At 41.7% G+C, this 20,003-nt stretch overlaps 1 protein-coding gene across 3 annotated transcripts in view; it reads right to left on the bottom strand.

The window, feature by feature from the left end:
- Nucleotides 1-393: 393 nt before the first annotated feature.
- LOC133342998 (protein diaphanous homolog 1-like) overlaps nucleotides 394-20,003 on the bottom strand; it is a 233,676-nt gene continuing 214,066 nt past the window's right edge. For all 3 annotated transcript variants that reach the window (XM_061552421.1, XM_061552420.1, XM_061552419.1), the window contains one exon: nucleotides 394-4,559. In XM_061552421.1, the coding sequence (XP_061408405.1) occupies nucleotides 4,291-4,559 (269 nt within the window). In that variant the 3' untranslated portion in view covers nucleotides 394-4,290. The remainder of the gene's footprint in view (nucleotides 4,560-20,003) is intronic.

A 20,003-nucleotide genomic window follows, 5' to 3' on the forward strand; every position in this document is an offset into this window, starting at 1 on the left:
CATGTTTATCACGTTCATGGCGTGCGTGTCCTCCACTCAATCGGATTACATTCTGAAGACAATGGCTCATTCACCTTGGGTAGCTGGCAGCTTGGTGCACGATTGTTAACCAAATGCAGTGAAGAACACACCATATGCCAAGCCCAGGGCCATTTGGGACATTAAACATGAACCATACATATATAAAAAAACTAAAATTAAAACCCAACAAATATTCCGCTTGCCTGCACGGTAAACTTCGAAAATTAAGTGTGATGTGACCTACTTGGTGCAGCGTCCTTCTCAATTTGTAACCTCCAAGGTGTAACGTCGCTTGAGGTGGCTGCACGAAGACATGGCAGGAAGGTCGACTTACTTTAAAAGACTTGATCAAGTATGAAGGAATCAAGGAAACAAAAGAGATCGTTTTATGTACGTTGAACTTCTTTCGCGTCGTACGTTGCCAACCGTGCTAAGCGGAGGTGCGGGGGAAGGACAAACCAAACACAAACAAGTAAACCCGTAAAAACAAAGTTTTTCACTATAAATCCTTTATATGCGTGGCATCGGGGCGGCTAGAGTCCTCTCGTCCTCTGGCTTGAGATGGCTGCCACCTATGGGTCAGATGATTGTCTGGCAGCATTAAACAATTGGTATTTAAATATATATATTTTTTCCTAAACAGTGTAAAACTTTGGAAAAATTTTTTCACGAAAATGCATTGTCACGCACAACGAGTCTGTGTGCAAAATGTCAGCTCGATTGGATCACGGGAAGTGGGTTAAAAAACGACCGAAAGATTTGCACGGTCTTAAGCAAGCAAGCGAACTTAATATAAAGGATTTAAAAACAGTTCTAAAGAAATTCGTTTTCAAATGTATTTCTAACAAAACACACGTGCGATATTTTCACCTACCCTATCTCCCGATACATCATGTTACTTTTACAAGGCTGAAAATATATATTCATAATCAACGTTTTGGGTTTAGATCGCGTTATTTATAAATGTGTCGTAACCCTCCACCACCCGACACGGCCAATCAGTAAAAAAGTGTCACGTAGACAAAAGACAAATAGTTCACTGCTTTAGCCTACCGGTGTGTTGAAGCGTGAAACCACAACATTTACAATTTGAGTTGTACGACGTTTCGTTGGTAATTGCATCCAGCATCATCGGGCAATTCGCCAGAATGGTGAGGCTCTGCTGTGTCTCCCGTTCTTATATAGAGCAGGAGAGCCTACGTGTTAAACTGCAAATATATAGCTTGACAACCAAGCAAAGCAACCAAGTATTCACTGGCATCAGTACTATACATAAACAACTTGTGAAGAGTATTGTACCATGTCTAAGTCTATAATTATCCACATTTTGCCGTGCTTTGTTTTCTAACGTCTCCATTTGGCACTGAATCTGATGCACTTACACCAAAGTCTTCAATTATATGATCCTTATGGCGGTTCCCCAGGGTCCCAAATAATACAACATGGCAGAGGGATTATGTTTTGTTCCTGTGTATTAAGTGTTATTTTCTAATTACATTTGCCTCAGAAGTATAGAAAATGGCTATTATTCCCCACAAACTTAGCTTTTGTGACCAGGACACAGTGATATTTAGCAATTTACCTATTTTCAATGAGAAAACGTGTGCATGCGTCATTCCTTCACGTAAAGTCCTGGTCACAAAATCAAAGTTTGTGGGGAATAATAGCCATTTTATGTACTTTTGAGGCAAATGCAATTAGAAAATAACACTAAATACCCAGGAACAAAAATCGTGTTACAGTGATATTTTATTTCTGGGACACTTTTTTCCAGGGTTGTACTTAACTCCGCGACTGGGATACCAAAGAATCCGAAATCAGTGCCACACTCCGCGATGTCGAACACGCAGCGAGGACGATTGCGCCGAAACCCTGAACGCTCGTATGTATCATAGTGCCTCGTGTACAGCTCGTCGAGATGAGTCGATTGCCGCATCGCCGACCATCAACAAACTAAAAATTTCTGCATCAAGGACATTATACGAGAGCCGGGGTAGCTTTGTACCCCGGGGTAACGCCATAAGGTTCATATGTCCAATACACTTTTGTATCGCATTTCGTCTCAACCATTGTAATGCACTGCTGCGGTCTAGCCCAGGGGACGACTGCCAGTGGCAAGATGCCCCTCTGCAGCACAAGGTGTAAGCAGCACAAGCCTAAACATGGCCATTAGTCTACCAGTAGGGGACAAGGCTGCCATCGATTATCCAGTTAAGTACGTATATCTTTGAGTATTTAATCAAATTTGGACAATACCGCTACACATGGGCCTATTCTTTTTCGATATATAGTACGATGATCTGTAAAGTGTGCTGTGAAGCAGACATGTATTTCATGGTTAAAAACACCTGCGGTATTATTAACCAGGGTGGCCACGGGTCTCGAACCAAGAACCACTACAAGGGCAATGCTGAAGATGTAACCCAAGCAAGTTATAACAGTAATTTTGCCAAGGGTGTATGCGTTTTTGAGCAGTTCAACACGCGATTGTATCTTTGCTCGTGAGATATGGAAGAACATACGGTGATAACACATCTTATAAGGAGCACCACCATAATACCCTCGAGGGAGATCACTGCAGTGGCACAATTCTTTAACATTTATTTACCCAAAAAAGACTCCCCGAGTCTCAGGGTCATTTCTCAGGAGGGTCCTGCCAAGGGGTATTTTTGTTGTCTTTCTTTAAAATTTGCACCACAACGCCATCCCACAACGGCCCAACGCTTGCGAATGACTTCAAGGGACATTTGACGTCTACTGCAAAGCAGTATTAATCAGGGTGGCCACTGTATTCGAGCCGTGAACCTCTTCAACGAGCGACCTACCGCCGGGGCCAAGTCCCTGCCCCCCACCCCACCCCCCACGTTAATTCATTGCCACCGCTTGCATGTTACGGGGGGGTGAGAAGGTGGGGCGAAGCATCCAAGCAGACTTTCGGTGCTTCCCGACGTATTTGCACGCCTTTACAGCACGGAGCAGCTGCACAGTGAGGCATTTGCGACGACTTAACGCTGAACCACAGCCAAGCTGGTGTCCATTCATGTCCATTCACGAGGTGAAAACCCCTCTCTCTGGCCACATCACAATGAGCGGGGCACGGCTGAAGCCATTCGATGTTAAAGAGCCCAGCGCAGAGGGAATTAAAAAAAAACCCCTAACGATAGCAAACTGTGCCTCCGGACCAAATCACCTCCCCAATCTCACGGGATCTCGGAAGCTAGGCAGAAGTTTGAGCCTGGATATTGTTTGTATGGATGACCACTATGTATGCCAGGTTGCACTATACATCTATGCTCCCCATTTTCACCTACCCACTGACCAGCGTGGTGAAGTATGGTCAAGTAAGGGGTGGCCCATCTACCAGCAGTGTCGCGGTGTCGTACCACATTCCTAATAATAGATGCATTTTCCTGTGACAATTAAGTAAACAAAAATGTGGTTTGTATCTCCGTTTAAATATACAACCCAAAATTGCCAATGAAAGTATCGAGCCACAGTATAAATGCTTATCAATAAACTTCCAAAAGAGATCATCATGATGGGTTTGTTTTGTGAACATAATTACGTTTGTGAATTTGACCATATGCATACATTCAAAAACCGCATATGTACAACAACAACAAATTCAGGGAAAACCAAATTACTTGTGCAGCAAGATTGAAAAAAAAGAACAATGCGTGATATGCAAATGATTCCCTTTAGCAAAAGTGCACATGGCCATCCATGCAAGATAACGGCATGTGGCTCAGCCGGAATAAATTAACACTTGCCAAACATTCGCCGAGTATTAATAATTCATGCAAAATAATGGAAAAAAACCCAGTTGATAGTATTTTGTTTTTCTTTAAAATCAAAAGTTTGTTTAAAATCATGCTTTTTATTCAAATAAAAAAACCCAGGATGTTTCAAAAGTGTGGAATGTAAAAAATTATTTTCCACAAAACTGTGAAAGCCTTTGCACCCAAGCAACACATATCATTCTATTTATAAACAAAGCTTCTCATATCCCTGAAGATAAAACATACAAGTCTCTTCAACATGGCTAGATTCCTTATTTATTTTTTGACTGTGACAGGTTTGCAAAACTATGCTCTTTTACATTTCATAAAGTCGGCATTATTAATTCAAAGGGCACAAATACATAAGGCAGGGTTGGACAATAATGACAACCTCCGTCGCGCCAATCGGAATATAAAATGACGATTAAAAACATCCTATGCTTTTCTTTAATGCATACACAGCTTAACTATCTATCTCATCCACAAAGCATCACTCTTCAGTTACAGTCACTGAGAGTTCCTCCTCCTCCATTTCCACGTCCGTTGTTTTCGAGTCCTTCTCTACATCGGGAGGGGTGTCTCCTCCCTCCACGGCCTTGGTCTTCTCCCTCACGGTGGTGGTCGCGGTGGCGGTGGGAGCTCTTCTGTCCCCATCCAGCAGGGCCATCTCCAGGTCACGCGACATGCGGGTACGCGACGGCACATCGGCGCGGCCTCGTGAGCGTGAGCGTTCCTCTCCGGCCGGGCGCCGTGCCTCTGCTGCAAGCAACGAAATGTGGAATATGACGATAAAAAAAAGAAGACAAACTCCAAAGCACTACCAACAAAAAACAAATTCAAATAAAATGCGCAGCCCTGCAATATTTTATCTCACAACGCTGCTGGCATTAAGGCCTCCAGAAGAGGAATCTCTAGAGAAAAGAGAACATCTCCTCTAGAGGGTAAGTGGCCAAATAGTCCGTGCTGGCCAGCCGTGTTGGAAGAGGTTTGCAGATCAAGTATGGTCGAACCCATTCATACTGCTAGGACAGAGGTAGGGGGGGGGGAAGGGCATGGTCGGGAATCAAACTCAGGTCACTGGGTTCCTATCGCAATCTCGCTAGCCACTGCGCCACCGCTCCTCTTAGTATGAGTGGAAAGGTATCAATGTCTGCTTGCCCCGATTGTTTTGACTGCTGGGGGTATCGAATGGAACTGGCGAGCTTTGGATTGTTCACTTCGCTAACCGAAACACTTAACGTACCACGGCAGCATCCCACCGATATTATGACACGTGAGATTTGATTAAAGTTTTGTGGGGCAGGGGTTGAAGGTGGTGGAATTAACTTCCTCTAAAATTTCCCTAATGATGATTAGCATCAAAAGTATGAGTAGCTTATAATCCAAATTCTCATGAATATTCACCGAACATGTGGGCCTGGCCCTAAAGTTAACACATTTTGGAAAATTGTGTTTAAACAAGACAACCAGCTGTTAATTATCTAAAATTATGCCGCTCTTGAGATAAGTTTTGTCTGATTACTTCATTAAAATCTGGGTGTCTGCAAATCCACAACAGCGTGTTTTTTTTGCATGCCACTGCATTTGTGGCCAAATAAACTGTAATGAAAACTTTGAGAATGAAACCTAGGAGGAGCAATATAACATACGCGAATTTATAACGCGAGCTGCAGCCAAATTGCATTACAGAGCAGTTTGAGGTATGTGCTGTGGATTATTTAAAAAGGTTTTTATGACACACTGCGAACAAACTATAATGTTCACTGCCAGCCTTCCGTAGGCCTCTGCCAACTCAAATTTGAAGTGTGGGCCAATCAATTAACGAACTCCCCACGCGAACACCTATAATTGATCTTTTTCTTTTAAACCCTTAGACAATAAAAAGTTTTCATACCTGTGTAAGGGCTACCATGACGTATACACAATTAGATCTAAACGTTATGTAAATCAAAGGGCATTATTAGAGGGTTTTCATTCGTATTGTCATTCGTGCTCAGTTGTAGGAACACTGAGTTATATAACCTTCTGTAATGAAAAGTGCCTGTGAGTCTTGGGAGAGGAAGGGAGGCTCACTAATGCATCTGTCCCAGGTGAAGCTGAAAATTACTAATTCCACTTCAGTCCACGTAAAGCGCTGGATTCCTTGATGGGATGGCTTTAATTGTTCAGATAGATCCTAGCTTTTATTCCCCCCGGTGGCAGGGCCTAATGCTTGCAGTTATTCAATTCCCCATGGGGATATGGAAGCATAACACAAAGAAAGCAATGGAGAGTTTAGCAGGACAGCCGCATAGCTGAGGAGGCAGAAGCAGTCATTATGGCATTACCTCAAACCACAATTCTCCCACCCCATTATCGGGCTTGGGGTAATTAACATCCCATTTCCGTTACACAATCAAGTAGGGTCCTTATAAATTTGCCAACTTTTTTGTTCTTGTTGCTCCCACTGACATTGAGTTATAAAGGGAAATGTTCAAAGAACGGTTAGAGATTTCATGAGAATCCAAGAGAGAACAAATGCTGAGAGAAATGGAAAAAAAACCTGTAGGCCACTGAAATTTGACAAGACAAAAATGCTGCCATTTTAAGATTGTCTTTGAAAATGTCCCAATAATAATTGGGGGTGTGGGGGAAGAAACAAAACACTACTCATATTGCACAGAATTGATTGTATTTTTATGACTATTTGCTCGCACTATTATAGCATAACCAAATTCATACCATTAATATGTCGGTCTGGAAAAAAAAATGTCGTTTGTGGCAAAAAAAAAATGTGATGATCATGTGCAGTCACTCATGACCTCGCAGAAAATAGTGTCAGAAAATTGTTGCTTGCACTCACTTTAGTCACGCTCAGGTCTGATAGCAGCCTGAAATAGATGAATTGTGGAAATTGCAGCTGGTCTGGTTGGAAGGCACACTCTTGAGACCCAGAGTAAACAGAATCAATTGATCAGGTGTTGGTGGGGGTAGTTCTGTAACTCAATGTGAAGCTTAATCCGAGTGAGTGCTCTGCTTGGTACGATATCCCTCACCTGCTGCTGCTGCTCAATAAGCAGTACGCAATGAAAATGTGCGACCTGCCTTTCTGACGCCAAGTAATCACCAACTCCCCCCCCCGCGACCCGCAAAAACACACAACCTCACCAATCACCTTCGCCACAAAATAAACATTGATATTGCGGCTATCCATCCTAAAGTATTAATTCAACTGCTTTAGCAACATCGTTATTGTTTTTGTTTAGTCCCTTTGGCTTTCAAATATGTCACTTGAAGTGACATATTTGAAATCTGGGTGAATATCTTGGTCTTTAAGTGGCGCGCTTGTGATTTGTGTTCGTGGTTATCCGTGCAGTGGTTTCTTTGGTCGTTTGCTGAACATTTAAACGTAAGTGCAGCAGCAAGCTACACACCGATGCGGTGCCAAAAAGTTCAAAAGACGCAGTAATAATATAATACGTGACAATCCTGTTGTCAATCACACTGCTGGACGAAGGCCTCAACACACCGTGTCCCGCTGTGGAGGTTGTTTTTACCACGATTCATCATGCCGGTCACGTGCAGCAAGCCATCGACTGGCGACCTCACCTCACCGTAGAAACGTCATCAAGCATTGCTTTTGAATTGCCACACACAATAAGGAGGAGAAATGAAGAGAAGAGCAATACGGTGACACCAGAGCACCACTGTTGGCCGTGACCGAGAATCGAACTCAGGTATCTGGGTGCGTGGCCAAGTACACTATATACAGTACTACGCTACCACTCCCCCAGCATGTAACTAGAGCTTTTATAATAAACTTATTCCCAAAGCAATGTATGATATTTTATGTCTTACTAAACAGAAACGTACGATGGCGGGCATGAATATCATCAGCAGGTAAACACAGGTGTTCTATTGACAGCATATCATACAGCCACGATTGGGCTCCCCAAAATGTGAATCCGTAATAAGAATAATTTAATGCGGCTTTAGGATGAGCTTCATCTTAGCACCAGGAGGTGAACCAAAGCTTTACCCAGCCCCTTCAGCATGAACATTAAAACTCACAGGCCATTTATTATTTTATTTCTTAAACACAACCGTACTATAAAACAAGTCGAGGAATGCTGATGCAAGGCCTTTTTTGCAATGGCAAAAGAACTGTTCATATATATTTACACAAATACACACATGTATTAATAAAAACACATTTATATAAATATATACAACCATTTGATTTTTTTCCTACCGTTCCAGTTCGGGCTCATATGTTTAATTTTATTTTATACTGGTTCGAGGGCAAGGTATGGCAAGATTGGCTGGTGCATTCAAATATTTCGTTTCCCCCACGGAAAGATAACCACTATATTCCATCAAAGGTGTGTATACCGTGTGTATATTTCTCTGTAGGGGCACAGCAACTGTGTGGTGACACCTGCTGTATATTTAGAGTTTGCATGTTTTCTCTGTGATTGTGTTGATTTTTCTCCCAAGTCCTCCGGCTTTTCCCCTCCACATGCATCATCGACACGCGTTTAGGGTATTTGGCTGCTATGAATTTCCACACGATAAGCCAATTCGTTGAGCTATCATTTGGGGCCACGTCACTTCTGCAAAAGAGCTATATAGCTCAGCTGGGCCTTAAATTGTAAAATAAAAAGTTTAGTTTTAGTTTAGTTTAAACACAGTAGCATGCAAAAATTAAGCTCGTTGCTGTGTCACGAGCTAGAAGTTAGCCAGATTTAATATTATTGTTGCACAGTATAACTCCCCTTTATCTGGTGGCATGAGGGGGGGGGGGCAAACTCTGTGGACTCTATCTGTGATCTAACCAATAACCATTGGGGAACATTAATGAAGAGGAAACCCATAACTTCCAAAGTGTTGTTGCAGCAGCCCTTTGAATCTATTGAGGTGCACCGACATAGAGACCAGAGATAGGCCTTGCATGCTAATGTTGACAAAAAAAAGTGGGCACGTCCCAGAGCTGTGATTTTTTTTTCGTGTACAACATTTAAAGTTTTTTTGTACATTTTTTTTGCCCACCTATTCACGTGCAGAAGTGCTAAAAAGGGAAATCAGAGCGTAGCGTAGAGAATGAATGTTGCATGCTCATTCAGCTTGCACCCATATTCCCTTGTATGTAGAAACAGACGTGGGGGTAGGGAGGGGGAATTGGGGGGGCGGGGGATAAACTCCGCCCTTGACCTCATTAATATTCATGAACACCCATGCCTAAGGGGCGGAGCATGAGTCAGTGATGTCGCATGGTCATTAATATTCATCATACCTTGTGTGGTATCATACATATTAATGAGGACAATATGTGGCTTATTATTTTTTTAAGGTTCAGTGGTCATGTTTAAAACTTAAAAGATCCAAAATAAGTTAATTCAGTGCCAAAATGTCATGCGCCAGCCTGATTGTTATATTCGTAAGTAAATGTTGCAGTTGTGCTTCGGATTGTCTGCTGGATTACCAGCTGGTAACATACCCCATGACATTGCAAAATACAATTCATATTCACACATGTTTATGAAGATTCATTGTATGAATCCACAACTTTACAAAGTCATGTGAGAATAACATTAGGTGGAGTATGAACAATAAAAAATTATACTTTTTAATCAACAAAAAAAAATTACTTTCCGTATAAGTGTATATGGCAATTCATGCAGTTTCACATTTTTCACATTATTAAACTTGCACCACGCTGTTATAGAATCAATGATACTGCACAATGAGTAAACATCAATGACTTCTCCATTTTCTAATCCTCAATAGTTTTAATCTTTTTTTTTGAAGTTTAATCACTTCTTATACGAGATAAATAACGGAGGTTATTATTCTCATCACCTTGCCACAATGTCCCCCAAGATCTCTCCCCGAAGGCAAAATAATGCACCCTACCAACAAAGCAGTACGCTGGAATCCATACATTAAAGAATAAAATAATGACATATATAATCGGGCATTGCTATAAATTAGGTGACCTCAAAGACTAACATTTCTAAGTCATCCTCAATACATTCGGGACATTGTTTTGAAGGTATTTATCTACAGTTAATAAAAACAGTCCGCTTTATTTGAGTAATCCAATGGTGGTCACTAAATGTGCCATTGCCTTCCCCAGCACGGATGTTAATCTGAGCACGTAAGACACGGTGTTACTTGGAGAATTCTCCCTTACGAAGAAAAGTGTGCAAATCGTGTTTTAGGTGAAGTACAGTCCTAATTGGTGCACATATTCGAGTAGAAAACAAACAAACAAAAACATTAGGTTTATACGGATGAGTCCCCACATTTGTAAAGTATGTTGAATGTACATCTGAAATCAGGGAAATACCTAGCAGTAACAATTATGAACACAAGCAGCATAGATATATATGTATCAGAGGCTATGAATAAACACAACAGCCAAAAAGAGTAAATATAAATAAACAAATTCGAGCTATCCTCAATCCACGAAGGGATAGAGAGGCCTCCAAACACTGCGATGGTTATATGGGTTCTGTGACCATATTTCACGACGCCCGTTGCGGGCAGGAGCGGATCTGATATTGTTCGCCACTGAAATTAGCCATGGCCGGAAATTGAACTCTGGTAGCCAGGGTTCATAGCGCAGCAGGTTAACCACTGCATCACCACTTGTACAAAAGTACGAAAGGCACATACAGGGCAGAGAATGTCAAAATGCCACTGGTATGCAGGGTCAGGAAATGAACCCAGGATACTAGAACCATAGTACACTAACCACCGTGTCACCATGTTACAATCCATACATGTACAGTATATTTCTGTAGACCAAAGCGCAAATGATGAGGCATTTTTGGAGTTTGGGTATAATATGGACTTTTGTCATAATGAATGATCAACACTTAACTCAAGCTTGTGAGCATTTAATATTCACCCAAGGTTTTCGAACGTATACTTCTTTTGGCCTTAATGAGTCTTCACTAATCAGTCATCCCATTCATTTAGAGCACAACAAATTAAGAAGGGACTCGATTTGGCCTGCTCTTTTCAGCTGGACAAGTCTTTCCTGCTGGACACAAGTCTCACCCCAGCACACACGTGATCTACTCACGTGTGATTGCTCACATGGCTTACAGTATAACAGATTATAATTGCGACCCAAAATGAACTGAACACATTTAAAATTCAGATTACGATCCAGCAATCTCAAATGTCCCAAGCATTTCAATGTGGCCTATCGGTACAGTCCACGATAACATCCATCACATATATTGCCGTAATTATATCTCGATACTTTGCATTTCTTGGGGTTCTGCGTCGCTGGCTACCAGCAGACTATATATATTCTTTCCATTCCTGGAAAAATAAACTATTAAAAAGAAGACATGCGTATTTATGTGTTTATAAAATATTGCTTAGCTTGACTTACTTTTCACGCTTTAATATTATCGGTGTAAACTATTGCAGTATGACAATGCTCTTCCGATAATTATTTATCTCTTCACATCTGACTGTAATCAGTTACATTATCACTTCAGTTCCTCAGCCATCAGTTTTACTTACATGTGGATTTAATTCCCAGTTTGGGTCCATTTCACCAATTGTAAAACTAAGCCATGCTGTCACGAAACAATTTAGTCCTACATTCGTCTGACAAAAGTCTTGAAGAACACACTCAAGGGAAAACCACTTGTAAGAATGCACAATTATTGGCATCTGTTTGTTGACAAACTCGCAACAACATGGAAAATGTACACACCATTCTTGAGCTTCAAATGGTCAAACTAATCTTTTTCTATTTCTTTGATCGTCAAACCTGTTCCATTCCAAAACCAAATTGAGTCAGTTGGGCAAACAGCAGGAAAATGTAAACTAAAAAAACGTAATTTTCTATCTTTTGCAGAGTTTTTTTTTTTATGGCTGCACTTGAATGCTTGGGGTATCAGGAAATCAGTTTTCTGCAACAATCCACCTGCCTTGAGCTGGAGCAGAGAAAAAAAAAACACTTTCAATCTCCAACACAAATAAATCACTTCCAGGGTAGTTGAAAATAAGAGGGGTGGAATTTATTTTTCACCGGCCCCTTCCATTTTCATTCCCACTGTTTGAAGGCCATTCCAAAGTCACAGTCAAAATGAGCAAAGACCAGGATTGCTCATTCCTGACTGGCTGTGATGGGATCTGCACTTGACCATTCCTCTTTCAGGCCAAAATCAACATAGATAGTTGAGCCACCATGAAATCATAAACAAAGAGAGCATGGCTTCACAGATAAAAAAAAAATCAGGCGTCGGTCAGGAAATAACAGTGTCAGAGAGTAATAATGTACTAGCAGCATCTACTGGCAACAAGCGTGCACATCAACAGCAGAAATTACTAACATACCGTACCAGTACATACTGTTCAAATATGAGTCCTTGTTCTTATTATAGTATCTTCATACAAGTTACTTTGTTGTACCATAATGGGGTTATCATTTTACAGGAAAAACGAACAGGTATTTATTTGGTTATTTTCTATACATATATATATAAAATTGACTGAACGGGTGACAAGGTTTGTTATAAGTTCCATGCAGAACAGTTTCTCTTGTCCAATGCCCGTGTAACGTAGTACTGATGTTCTGTACCGTGCACAAGCAGTGTGCATTTATGAAGAGCATTTAATTACACTAAATGCACAATGGAACTTTACTGATGGTGAAAATGTGATTACCTCGCCATAATTTACATTGGCAGAGTTTATTCTTTTATTTATCACAAAATGACAAATCTTACCACATGTCATCGTGCATACACGATTGCTATATATTTTGTTTCGATGCCTGTTATGTGTTTTGCATGTAATGTTTAAAAATCTCAAGTAATTTTATAAAGACGAAGCATAGAGCTGAATCTTTCAGGAATTGGATATTTGCATCATATTAATAATACGAATAATTTACATTTATAATGCACCCTGAAACAATCATTCTCAGGGCGCTATGCGTGGCAAGGCAGAAAATAATGAACAACCAAGTAAAGAGGAAGTGAAAATTATGGTTTAAAATAACGAGAGAGAGAAAGCCATGTTAAACAGATACGTTTTTAGTCGAGATTTTAAGATGGGTAAACTACATACACTATTCATCTATAATATATGAAGATATTTGGGTCAACGTAATGACAATACATGCTCTGCATAGCAACCAATTAAAATAAATACTGCATTAACATATGGCAGCATACATTGAATAGGCCCTGATTTCCAACAAAACTGCACGCAGAGATTAGACTGTCAGTGGGCATGAGAGGCAATTGCTATCCATCCAGGTGGCAGCACCTGAGTGATTTGACTTTTAAATCTAACCATTACAGTGCCCACGCTAGATCCTTCGGTCAGTACCCCAATTAGCATGCCATGTGTGAGAGGGCATTTGCTCATGTAGAATTTCACAAGTGCCATTTTATTAATGTACTTCACGTATTTCGGCGGATACCGTCCGATATTATACGTGGGTTGAAAACATTAACACCGGCACACACAAAAACAGAACAAAAACTGAGAAGTGCACAAAGAAGCATTGAGAACGAACCATGCTGGGAATTCCACTGAGGGATAGAGCGAGGCCAACATGGACGAAAACTAACACACATTAAAGACATGCTATTGACTGTTAAGAAGAGCAAGTGGGCGTCGGGCGGGCACATTGCAAGAAGGAATGATTACCAATGGACGCGACTGGTGACAGAATGGCAGCCAAAGGAGGAAAGATGGTTGAGATGACCTCCAAGGAGATGGGAGCGATGAGATTAGCTCATGTTCAGGAGTGAGATGGATTTTGCCATCGGCAAGACAGTGAAAGATGCCGATGGGGCAGACAGGCTTTTATCCAGAAGTGTATTAATTATTTCGATTTAAAGCTTTCGTGACTGCAGGGATTCATCTTCTTGTTTCTTTCGGTAAAGTCACGTAGAAGGGAAGTAATAAAATAATAAAAATAAAACATAATAAAACAATTCTCACGACGTTTCGGCTACAACGCAAGCAGCCGTCTTCAGGTGAAGAATGAGACACTACCAAACTAGGAGCTTATATATAAGCTGCATTGGGGGTTGAAGAGCGCCTTAACAAAAAGAATGTGCATGTGAAGAGGGATTTAGCATATTCATGGAAAATGCGTAGGCGTTGGGCGGGGGGGTGTCAAAGTCATATTATGCCCATGCATTATGCAGGATCAGCAGCAACCAAGGGGGGTGCAGGGATTAGCAGTAACAAAGGAAAGGAATGTTAATGATATGTAGCTGCAGTTACTCAACAACACGTAGAAAACTAAAGTATAAACTACATAAAAAACTAAAGTATAAACTACATCGCACCATCAGTATACTTACTATACTCTATAATAAGCTGAGTTACTAACAGCAAGTAATACATTACAATTTTACCTCGTAAAAATTCTATAATATGCTTCCATCTAAACCTTATTCTCTTACATCACACGAGCATATACCGTACTATATACTGCCATAGATAAACCCAACATTAAATTATATACTGTATTGCTGTAAACCAACCTATATCTTATACATTTAATATCACACTATGTATTATTCTACACACCCTAATGTGTATCGAAATGGTTTATTACGTCCTTCCAATGATTGCTGAGCCAGAATCCATCTTCTCGGTTAAAGTTGTCTCTGTGTTTGTATATGTGGATCGCCTCATGAACGAATCTCTCATGATAGCCAGATGGCTTGCAGAGAACCTCTGTCTTGGAGAAGTCAATATCATGTGAGCCCACTGAGTTGTAACAGTGATCTGCCACGGCTGAGGTGTTAGTCCTACCGTGTTTCAGGTCAGCTTTATGTTCACGGATGCGGTCCGAGACATGTCGTTTGGTTTCCCCAATGTAACTGCTACCACAGAGGCAACTTAGTTTGTAGACGCCAGGGTACTGTATGTCTGGAACCACATCTTTTACAGACGGTACCAGATCACGGATTTTATGTACTGTGTTGAATCGGACCTGGATCTTGTGTTTAATCAGGATTTTGGAGATCTTTTTTGTGACCCCAGCAATGTAGGGTAAGGTGATGGTCTTGAAAGGCTCCTCAACAGGATCCTTCTTGATGTTTGGAGTGATGGCTTTGCGGATTGTATAGTCGGAGTAACCATTTGCCTTAAGAGCTTGGCGTACGTGTTTGAGTTCACTGGAAATGTGTTCATGGTCGGAGATGCATTGGGCTCTATGATATAGAGTCTTGATGAGGGAATTCTTCTGAGATGGATGGTGGTGGGAATCCGGTTTTAGATAAGCATCCGTGTGGGTGGCTTTCCTGTAGACAGAGTGGCTCATTGAACCATCAGGTCTCCTTTTGATTAGGACATCCAAAAAGGGTAGCTTGCCATCATTTTCGACTTCCATGGTGAATCTGATGGCTGGGTGTATGGAATTGATGTGGTCGAGAAATTGGTCTAGAGCAGGCCGGCCATGTGGCCAGATGACAAAAGTGTCGTCTACGTACCTCTTCCATAAGGTCGGGCGTAGAGTGGCAGTCTGGATGGCGTCCGTCTCAAATTTCTCCATGAAGATGTTGGCTACAACCGGAGATAGGGGGGAGCCCATTGGGGTGCCCTCAATTTGCTTGTAGAAGGTTCCATTCCAGGTGAAGTATGTATTGGTTAAGCAGTGTCTCACCAGGGGGGGTACCCCAGCATTCAGTCCTTGATGAACCAAGTCTTCAATGATTGCGATGGTGTCAGGCACAGGTACCTTGGTGAACAAGGAAACCACATCAAAACTGACAAGCAGGTCGTCTGGGGACAGGGCAATCCCCTTGATTGTCGATACCAGGTCAGTAGAGTTTAGTACTGCAGAGGTGGTTTTTCCAGTGAAAGGCCGTAGGATTTCGGACAAAAAACGAGCCAGTTTGTAAGTGGGGGAGTTGATAGTAGAGACAATGGGACGAAGAGGTGTATCTTCTTTATGTATCTTTGGCAAGCCGTACAATCTTGGTGGTCTGGCTGCAGAAGGTTTCAACGAGAACTGTTTGGTCTGATCAATTAATGCGGTTGAAGCAGCAATGATGTTGTTGGTTTTGGAGACGAGGCTGTTGGTGGGGTCTCTTTTTATTTTTGTATAGCTGCCATCGTTTAGTAGTTCTTGAATTTTGTTGTTGTATTCTATTTTGTCCATGATGACAGTGGCATTGCCTTTGTCGGCTGAGAGGATGACAATGTCATCCCTCTTTTTTAATTGAGCTAATTCAAAACGCTCCTCTTTGCTGATGTTGCTAGCTGGCATCTTAGCGTTTTTGAGGGTTACAGAGATTTCGGATCTTGCTACGTCTGCAGCGATGTGACTCAAGCCCTTGAGAGCTACATCTACTCGAGCAATTATATCATTAACTGGTATGTGTCTAGGTGTGACTGCAAAGTTTAGTCCTTTAGCTAAAACGGATTTCAAACCTTCAGAAATAGGACTGTTACTGCGATTAATTACGACTTTGTTAATATCTAGCTTTTCAATGTGTGGGTCCGGTTTCTTGTTTGAGAGGCGATTGAATTTGGAAATCAAGTTGTCCTTACATTTAGTCGACATAGCGGCAGCTGAAGAGGCAGTCATTTTTTCCACATGTTCCCAATCCGATGTGGACATTGTTACACTCAAAGATAAGTGTGATTTGTAGAGTGTCTTGTCTAACTGATCTAGTTCGGTGCGCGTAAGTCTGATTTTCTCTGAGATAAGAGCTAAGCTAGTTCTAGACAGAATTCGTTTCGCATTAGAAGAAGTTACAGCAGCAGATGTTAGTGTAAATGCGTTTGGTATTACCTTAGAGTCGCGGCATCTCTTCAGAAAGGTGAGAGACTCGATTAGCTGAGCCTTCTTATCCCGGAGCTTGTTGAAGGATCTCAAAGTTATGTGGAAACCCTCCCCGTAGAGGCGGTTAAATTTCGATTTAAAGCTTTCGTGACTGCAGGGATTCATCTTCTTGTTTCTTAGAGTCGCGGCATCTCTTCAGAAAGGTGAGAGACTCGATTAGCTGAGCCTTCTTATCCCGGAGCTTGTTGAAGGATCTCAAAGTTATGTGGAAACCCTCCCCGTAGAGGCGGTTAAATTTCGATTTAAAGCTTTCGTGACTGCAGGGATTCATCTTCTTGTTTCTTTCGGTAAAGTCACGTAGAAGGGAAGTAATAAAATAATAAAAATAAAACATAATAAAACAATTCTCACGACGTTTCGGCTACAACGCAAGCAGCCGTCTTCAGGTGAAGAATGAGACACTACCAAACTAGGAGCTTATATATAAGCTGCATTGGGGGTTGAAGAGCGCCTTAACAAAAAGAATGTGCATGTGAAGAGGGATTTAGCATATTCATGGAAAATGCGTAGGCGTTGGGCGGGGGGGTGTCAAAGTCATATTATGCCCATGCATTATGCAGGATCAGCAGCAACCAAGGGGGGTGCAGGGATTAGCAGTAACAAAGGAAAGGAATGTTAATGATATGTAGCTGCAGTTACTCAACAACACGTAGAAAACTAAAGTATAAACTACATAAAAAACTAAAGTATAAACTGCATCGCACCATCAGTATACTTACTATACTCTATAATAAGCTGAGTTACTAACAGCAAGTAATACATTACAATTTTACCTCGTAAAAATTCTATAATATGCTTCCATCTAAACCTTATTCTCTTACATCACACGAGCATATACCGTACTATATACTGCCATAGATAAACCCAACATTAAATTATATACTGTATTGCTGTAAACCAACCTATATCTTATACATTTAATATCACACTATGTATTATTCTACACACCCTAATGTGTATCGAAATGGTTTATTACGTCCTTCCAATGATTGCTGAGCCAGAATCCATCTTCTCGGTTAAAGTTGTCTCTGTGTTTGTATATGTGGATCGCCTCATGAACGAATCTCTCATGATAGCCAGATGGCTTGCAGAGAACCTCTGTCTTGGAGAAGTCAATATCATGTGAGCCCACTGAGTTGTAACAGTGATCTGCCACGGCTGAGGTGTTAGTCCTACCGTGTTTCAGGTCAGCTTTATGTTCACGGATGCGGTCCGAGACATGTCGTTTGGTTTCCCCAATGTAACTGCTACCACAGAGGCAACTTAGTTTGTAGATGCCAGGGTACTGTATGTCTGGAACCACATCTTTTACAGACGGTACCAGATCACGGATTTTATGTACTGTGTTGAATCGGACCTGGATCTTGTGTTTAATCAGGATTTTGGAGATCTTTTTTGTGACCCCAGCAATGTAGGGTAAGGTGATGGTCTTGAAAGGCTCCTCAACAGGATCCTTCTTGATGTTTGGAGTGATGGCTTTGCGGATTGTATAGTCGGAGTAACCATTTGCCTTAAGAGCTTGGCGTACGTGTTTGAGTTCACTGGAAATGTGTTCATGGTCGGAGATGCATTGGGCTCTATGATATAGAGTCTTGATGAGGGAATTCTTCTGAGATGGATGGTGGTGGGAATCCGGTTTTAGATAAGCATCCGTGTGGGTGGCTTTCCTGTAGACAGAGTGGCTCATTGAACCATCAGGTCTCCTTTTGATTAGGACATCCAAAAAGGGTAGCTTGCCATCATTTTCGACTTCCATGGTGAATCTGATGGCTGGGTGTATGGAATTGATGTGGTCGAGAAATTGGTCTAGAGCAGGCCGGCCATGTGGCCAGATGACAAAAGTGTCGTCTACGTACCTCTTCCATAAGGTCGGGCGTAGAGTGGCAGTCTGGATGGCGTCCGTCTCAAATTTCTCCATGAAGATGTTGGCTACAACCGGAGATAGGGGGGAGCCCATTGGGGTGCCCTCAATTTGCTTGTAGAAGGTTCCATTCCAGGTGAAGTATGTATTGGTTAAGCAGTGTCTCACCAGGGGGGGTACCCCAGCATTCAGTCCTTGATGAACCAAGTCTTCAATGATTGCGATGGTGTCAGGCACAGGTACCTTGGTGAACAAGGAAACCACATCAAAACTGACAAGCAGGTCGTCTGGGGACAGGGCAATCCCCTTGATTGTCGATACCAGGTCAGTAGAGTTTAGTACTGCAGAGGTGGTTTTTCCAGTGAAAGGCCGTAGGATTTCGGACAAAAAACGAGCCAGTTTGTAAGTGGGGGAGTTGATAGTAGAGACAATGGGACGAAGAGGTGTATCTTCTTTATGTATCTTTGGCAAGCCGTACAATCTTGGTGGTCTGGCTGCAGAAGGTTTCAACGAGAACTGTTTGGTCTGATCAATTAATGCGGTTGAAGCAGCAATGATGTTGTTGGTTTTGGAGACGAGGCTGTTGGTGGGGTCTCTTTTTATTTTTGTATAGCTGCCATCGTTTAGTAGTTCTTGAATTTTGTTGTTGTATTCTATTTTGTCCATGATGACAGTGGCATTGCCTTTGTCGGCTGAGAGGATGACAATGTCATCCCTCTTTTTTAATTGAGCTAATTCAAAACGCTCCTCTTTGCTGATGTTGCTAGCTGGCATCTTAGCGTTTTTGAGGGTTACAGAGATTTCGGATCTTGCTACGTCTGCAGCGATGTGACTCAAGCCCTTGAGAGCTACATCTACTCGAGCAATTATATCATTAACTGGTATGTGTCTAGGTGTGACTGCAAAGTTTAGTCCTTTAGCTAAACGGATTTAAACCTTCAGAAATAGGACTGTTACTGCGGATTAATTCTGACTTTTGTTAATATCAGTTTTTCAATGTGGGGTCGGTTCTTGTTTGAGAGGCGATGAATTTGGAAATCAAGTTGTCCTTAATTTAGTGACATAGCGGCAGCTGACGAGGCAGTCATTTTTTCCACATGTCCCCACTCCGATTTTTTTTTTTTTTTTTTTTTTTTTTTCTTTTTCTTTTTTCTTTTTTGTTTTTTTTTTTTCTTTTTTTTTTGTGGGACAATCATGTTACCCTCTAACGATCAGTGTGATTGTACGAGTGTCTTGTCGTTAATGATCTAGTTCGGTGCGCGTAAGTCTTGATATGTTTCACTCGAGAGATAAAGCGCTCACAGCTAGTTCTAGAAGGAAGTTGTTTCGCATTAGAGAGACAGTTACCGCAGCAGCATGTTAGTGTACATGGTTTGGTATTAACTTAGAGTCGCTGGCATCTCTTCAGGAAAGGTGAGAGACTCGCTTAACGCTGAGCATTCTATATCCCGGGCGAGCAGTGGAAGGGTCAAATGTCACTGATGCGATACACCCTCCCCGTAAAGAGGCGGTTAAA

Source organism: Lethenteron reissneri, chromosome 16, assembly GCF_015708825.2.
Source record: "Lethenteron reissneri isolate LAM-NWPU_2019-01 chromosome 16, ASM1570882v1, whole genome shotgun sequence".
Taxonomy (NCBI): domain Eukaryota; kingdom Metazoa; phylum Chordata; class Hyperoartia; order Petromyzontiformes; family Petromyzontidae; genus Lethenteron; species Lethenteron reissneri.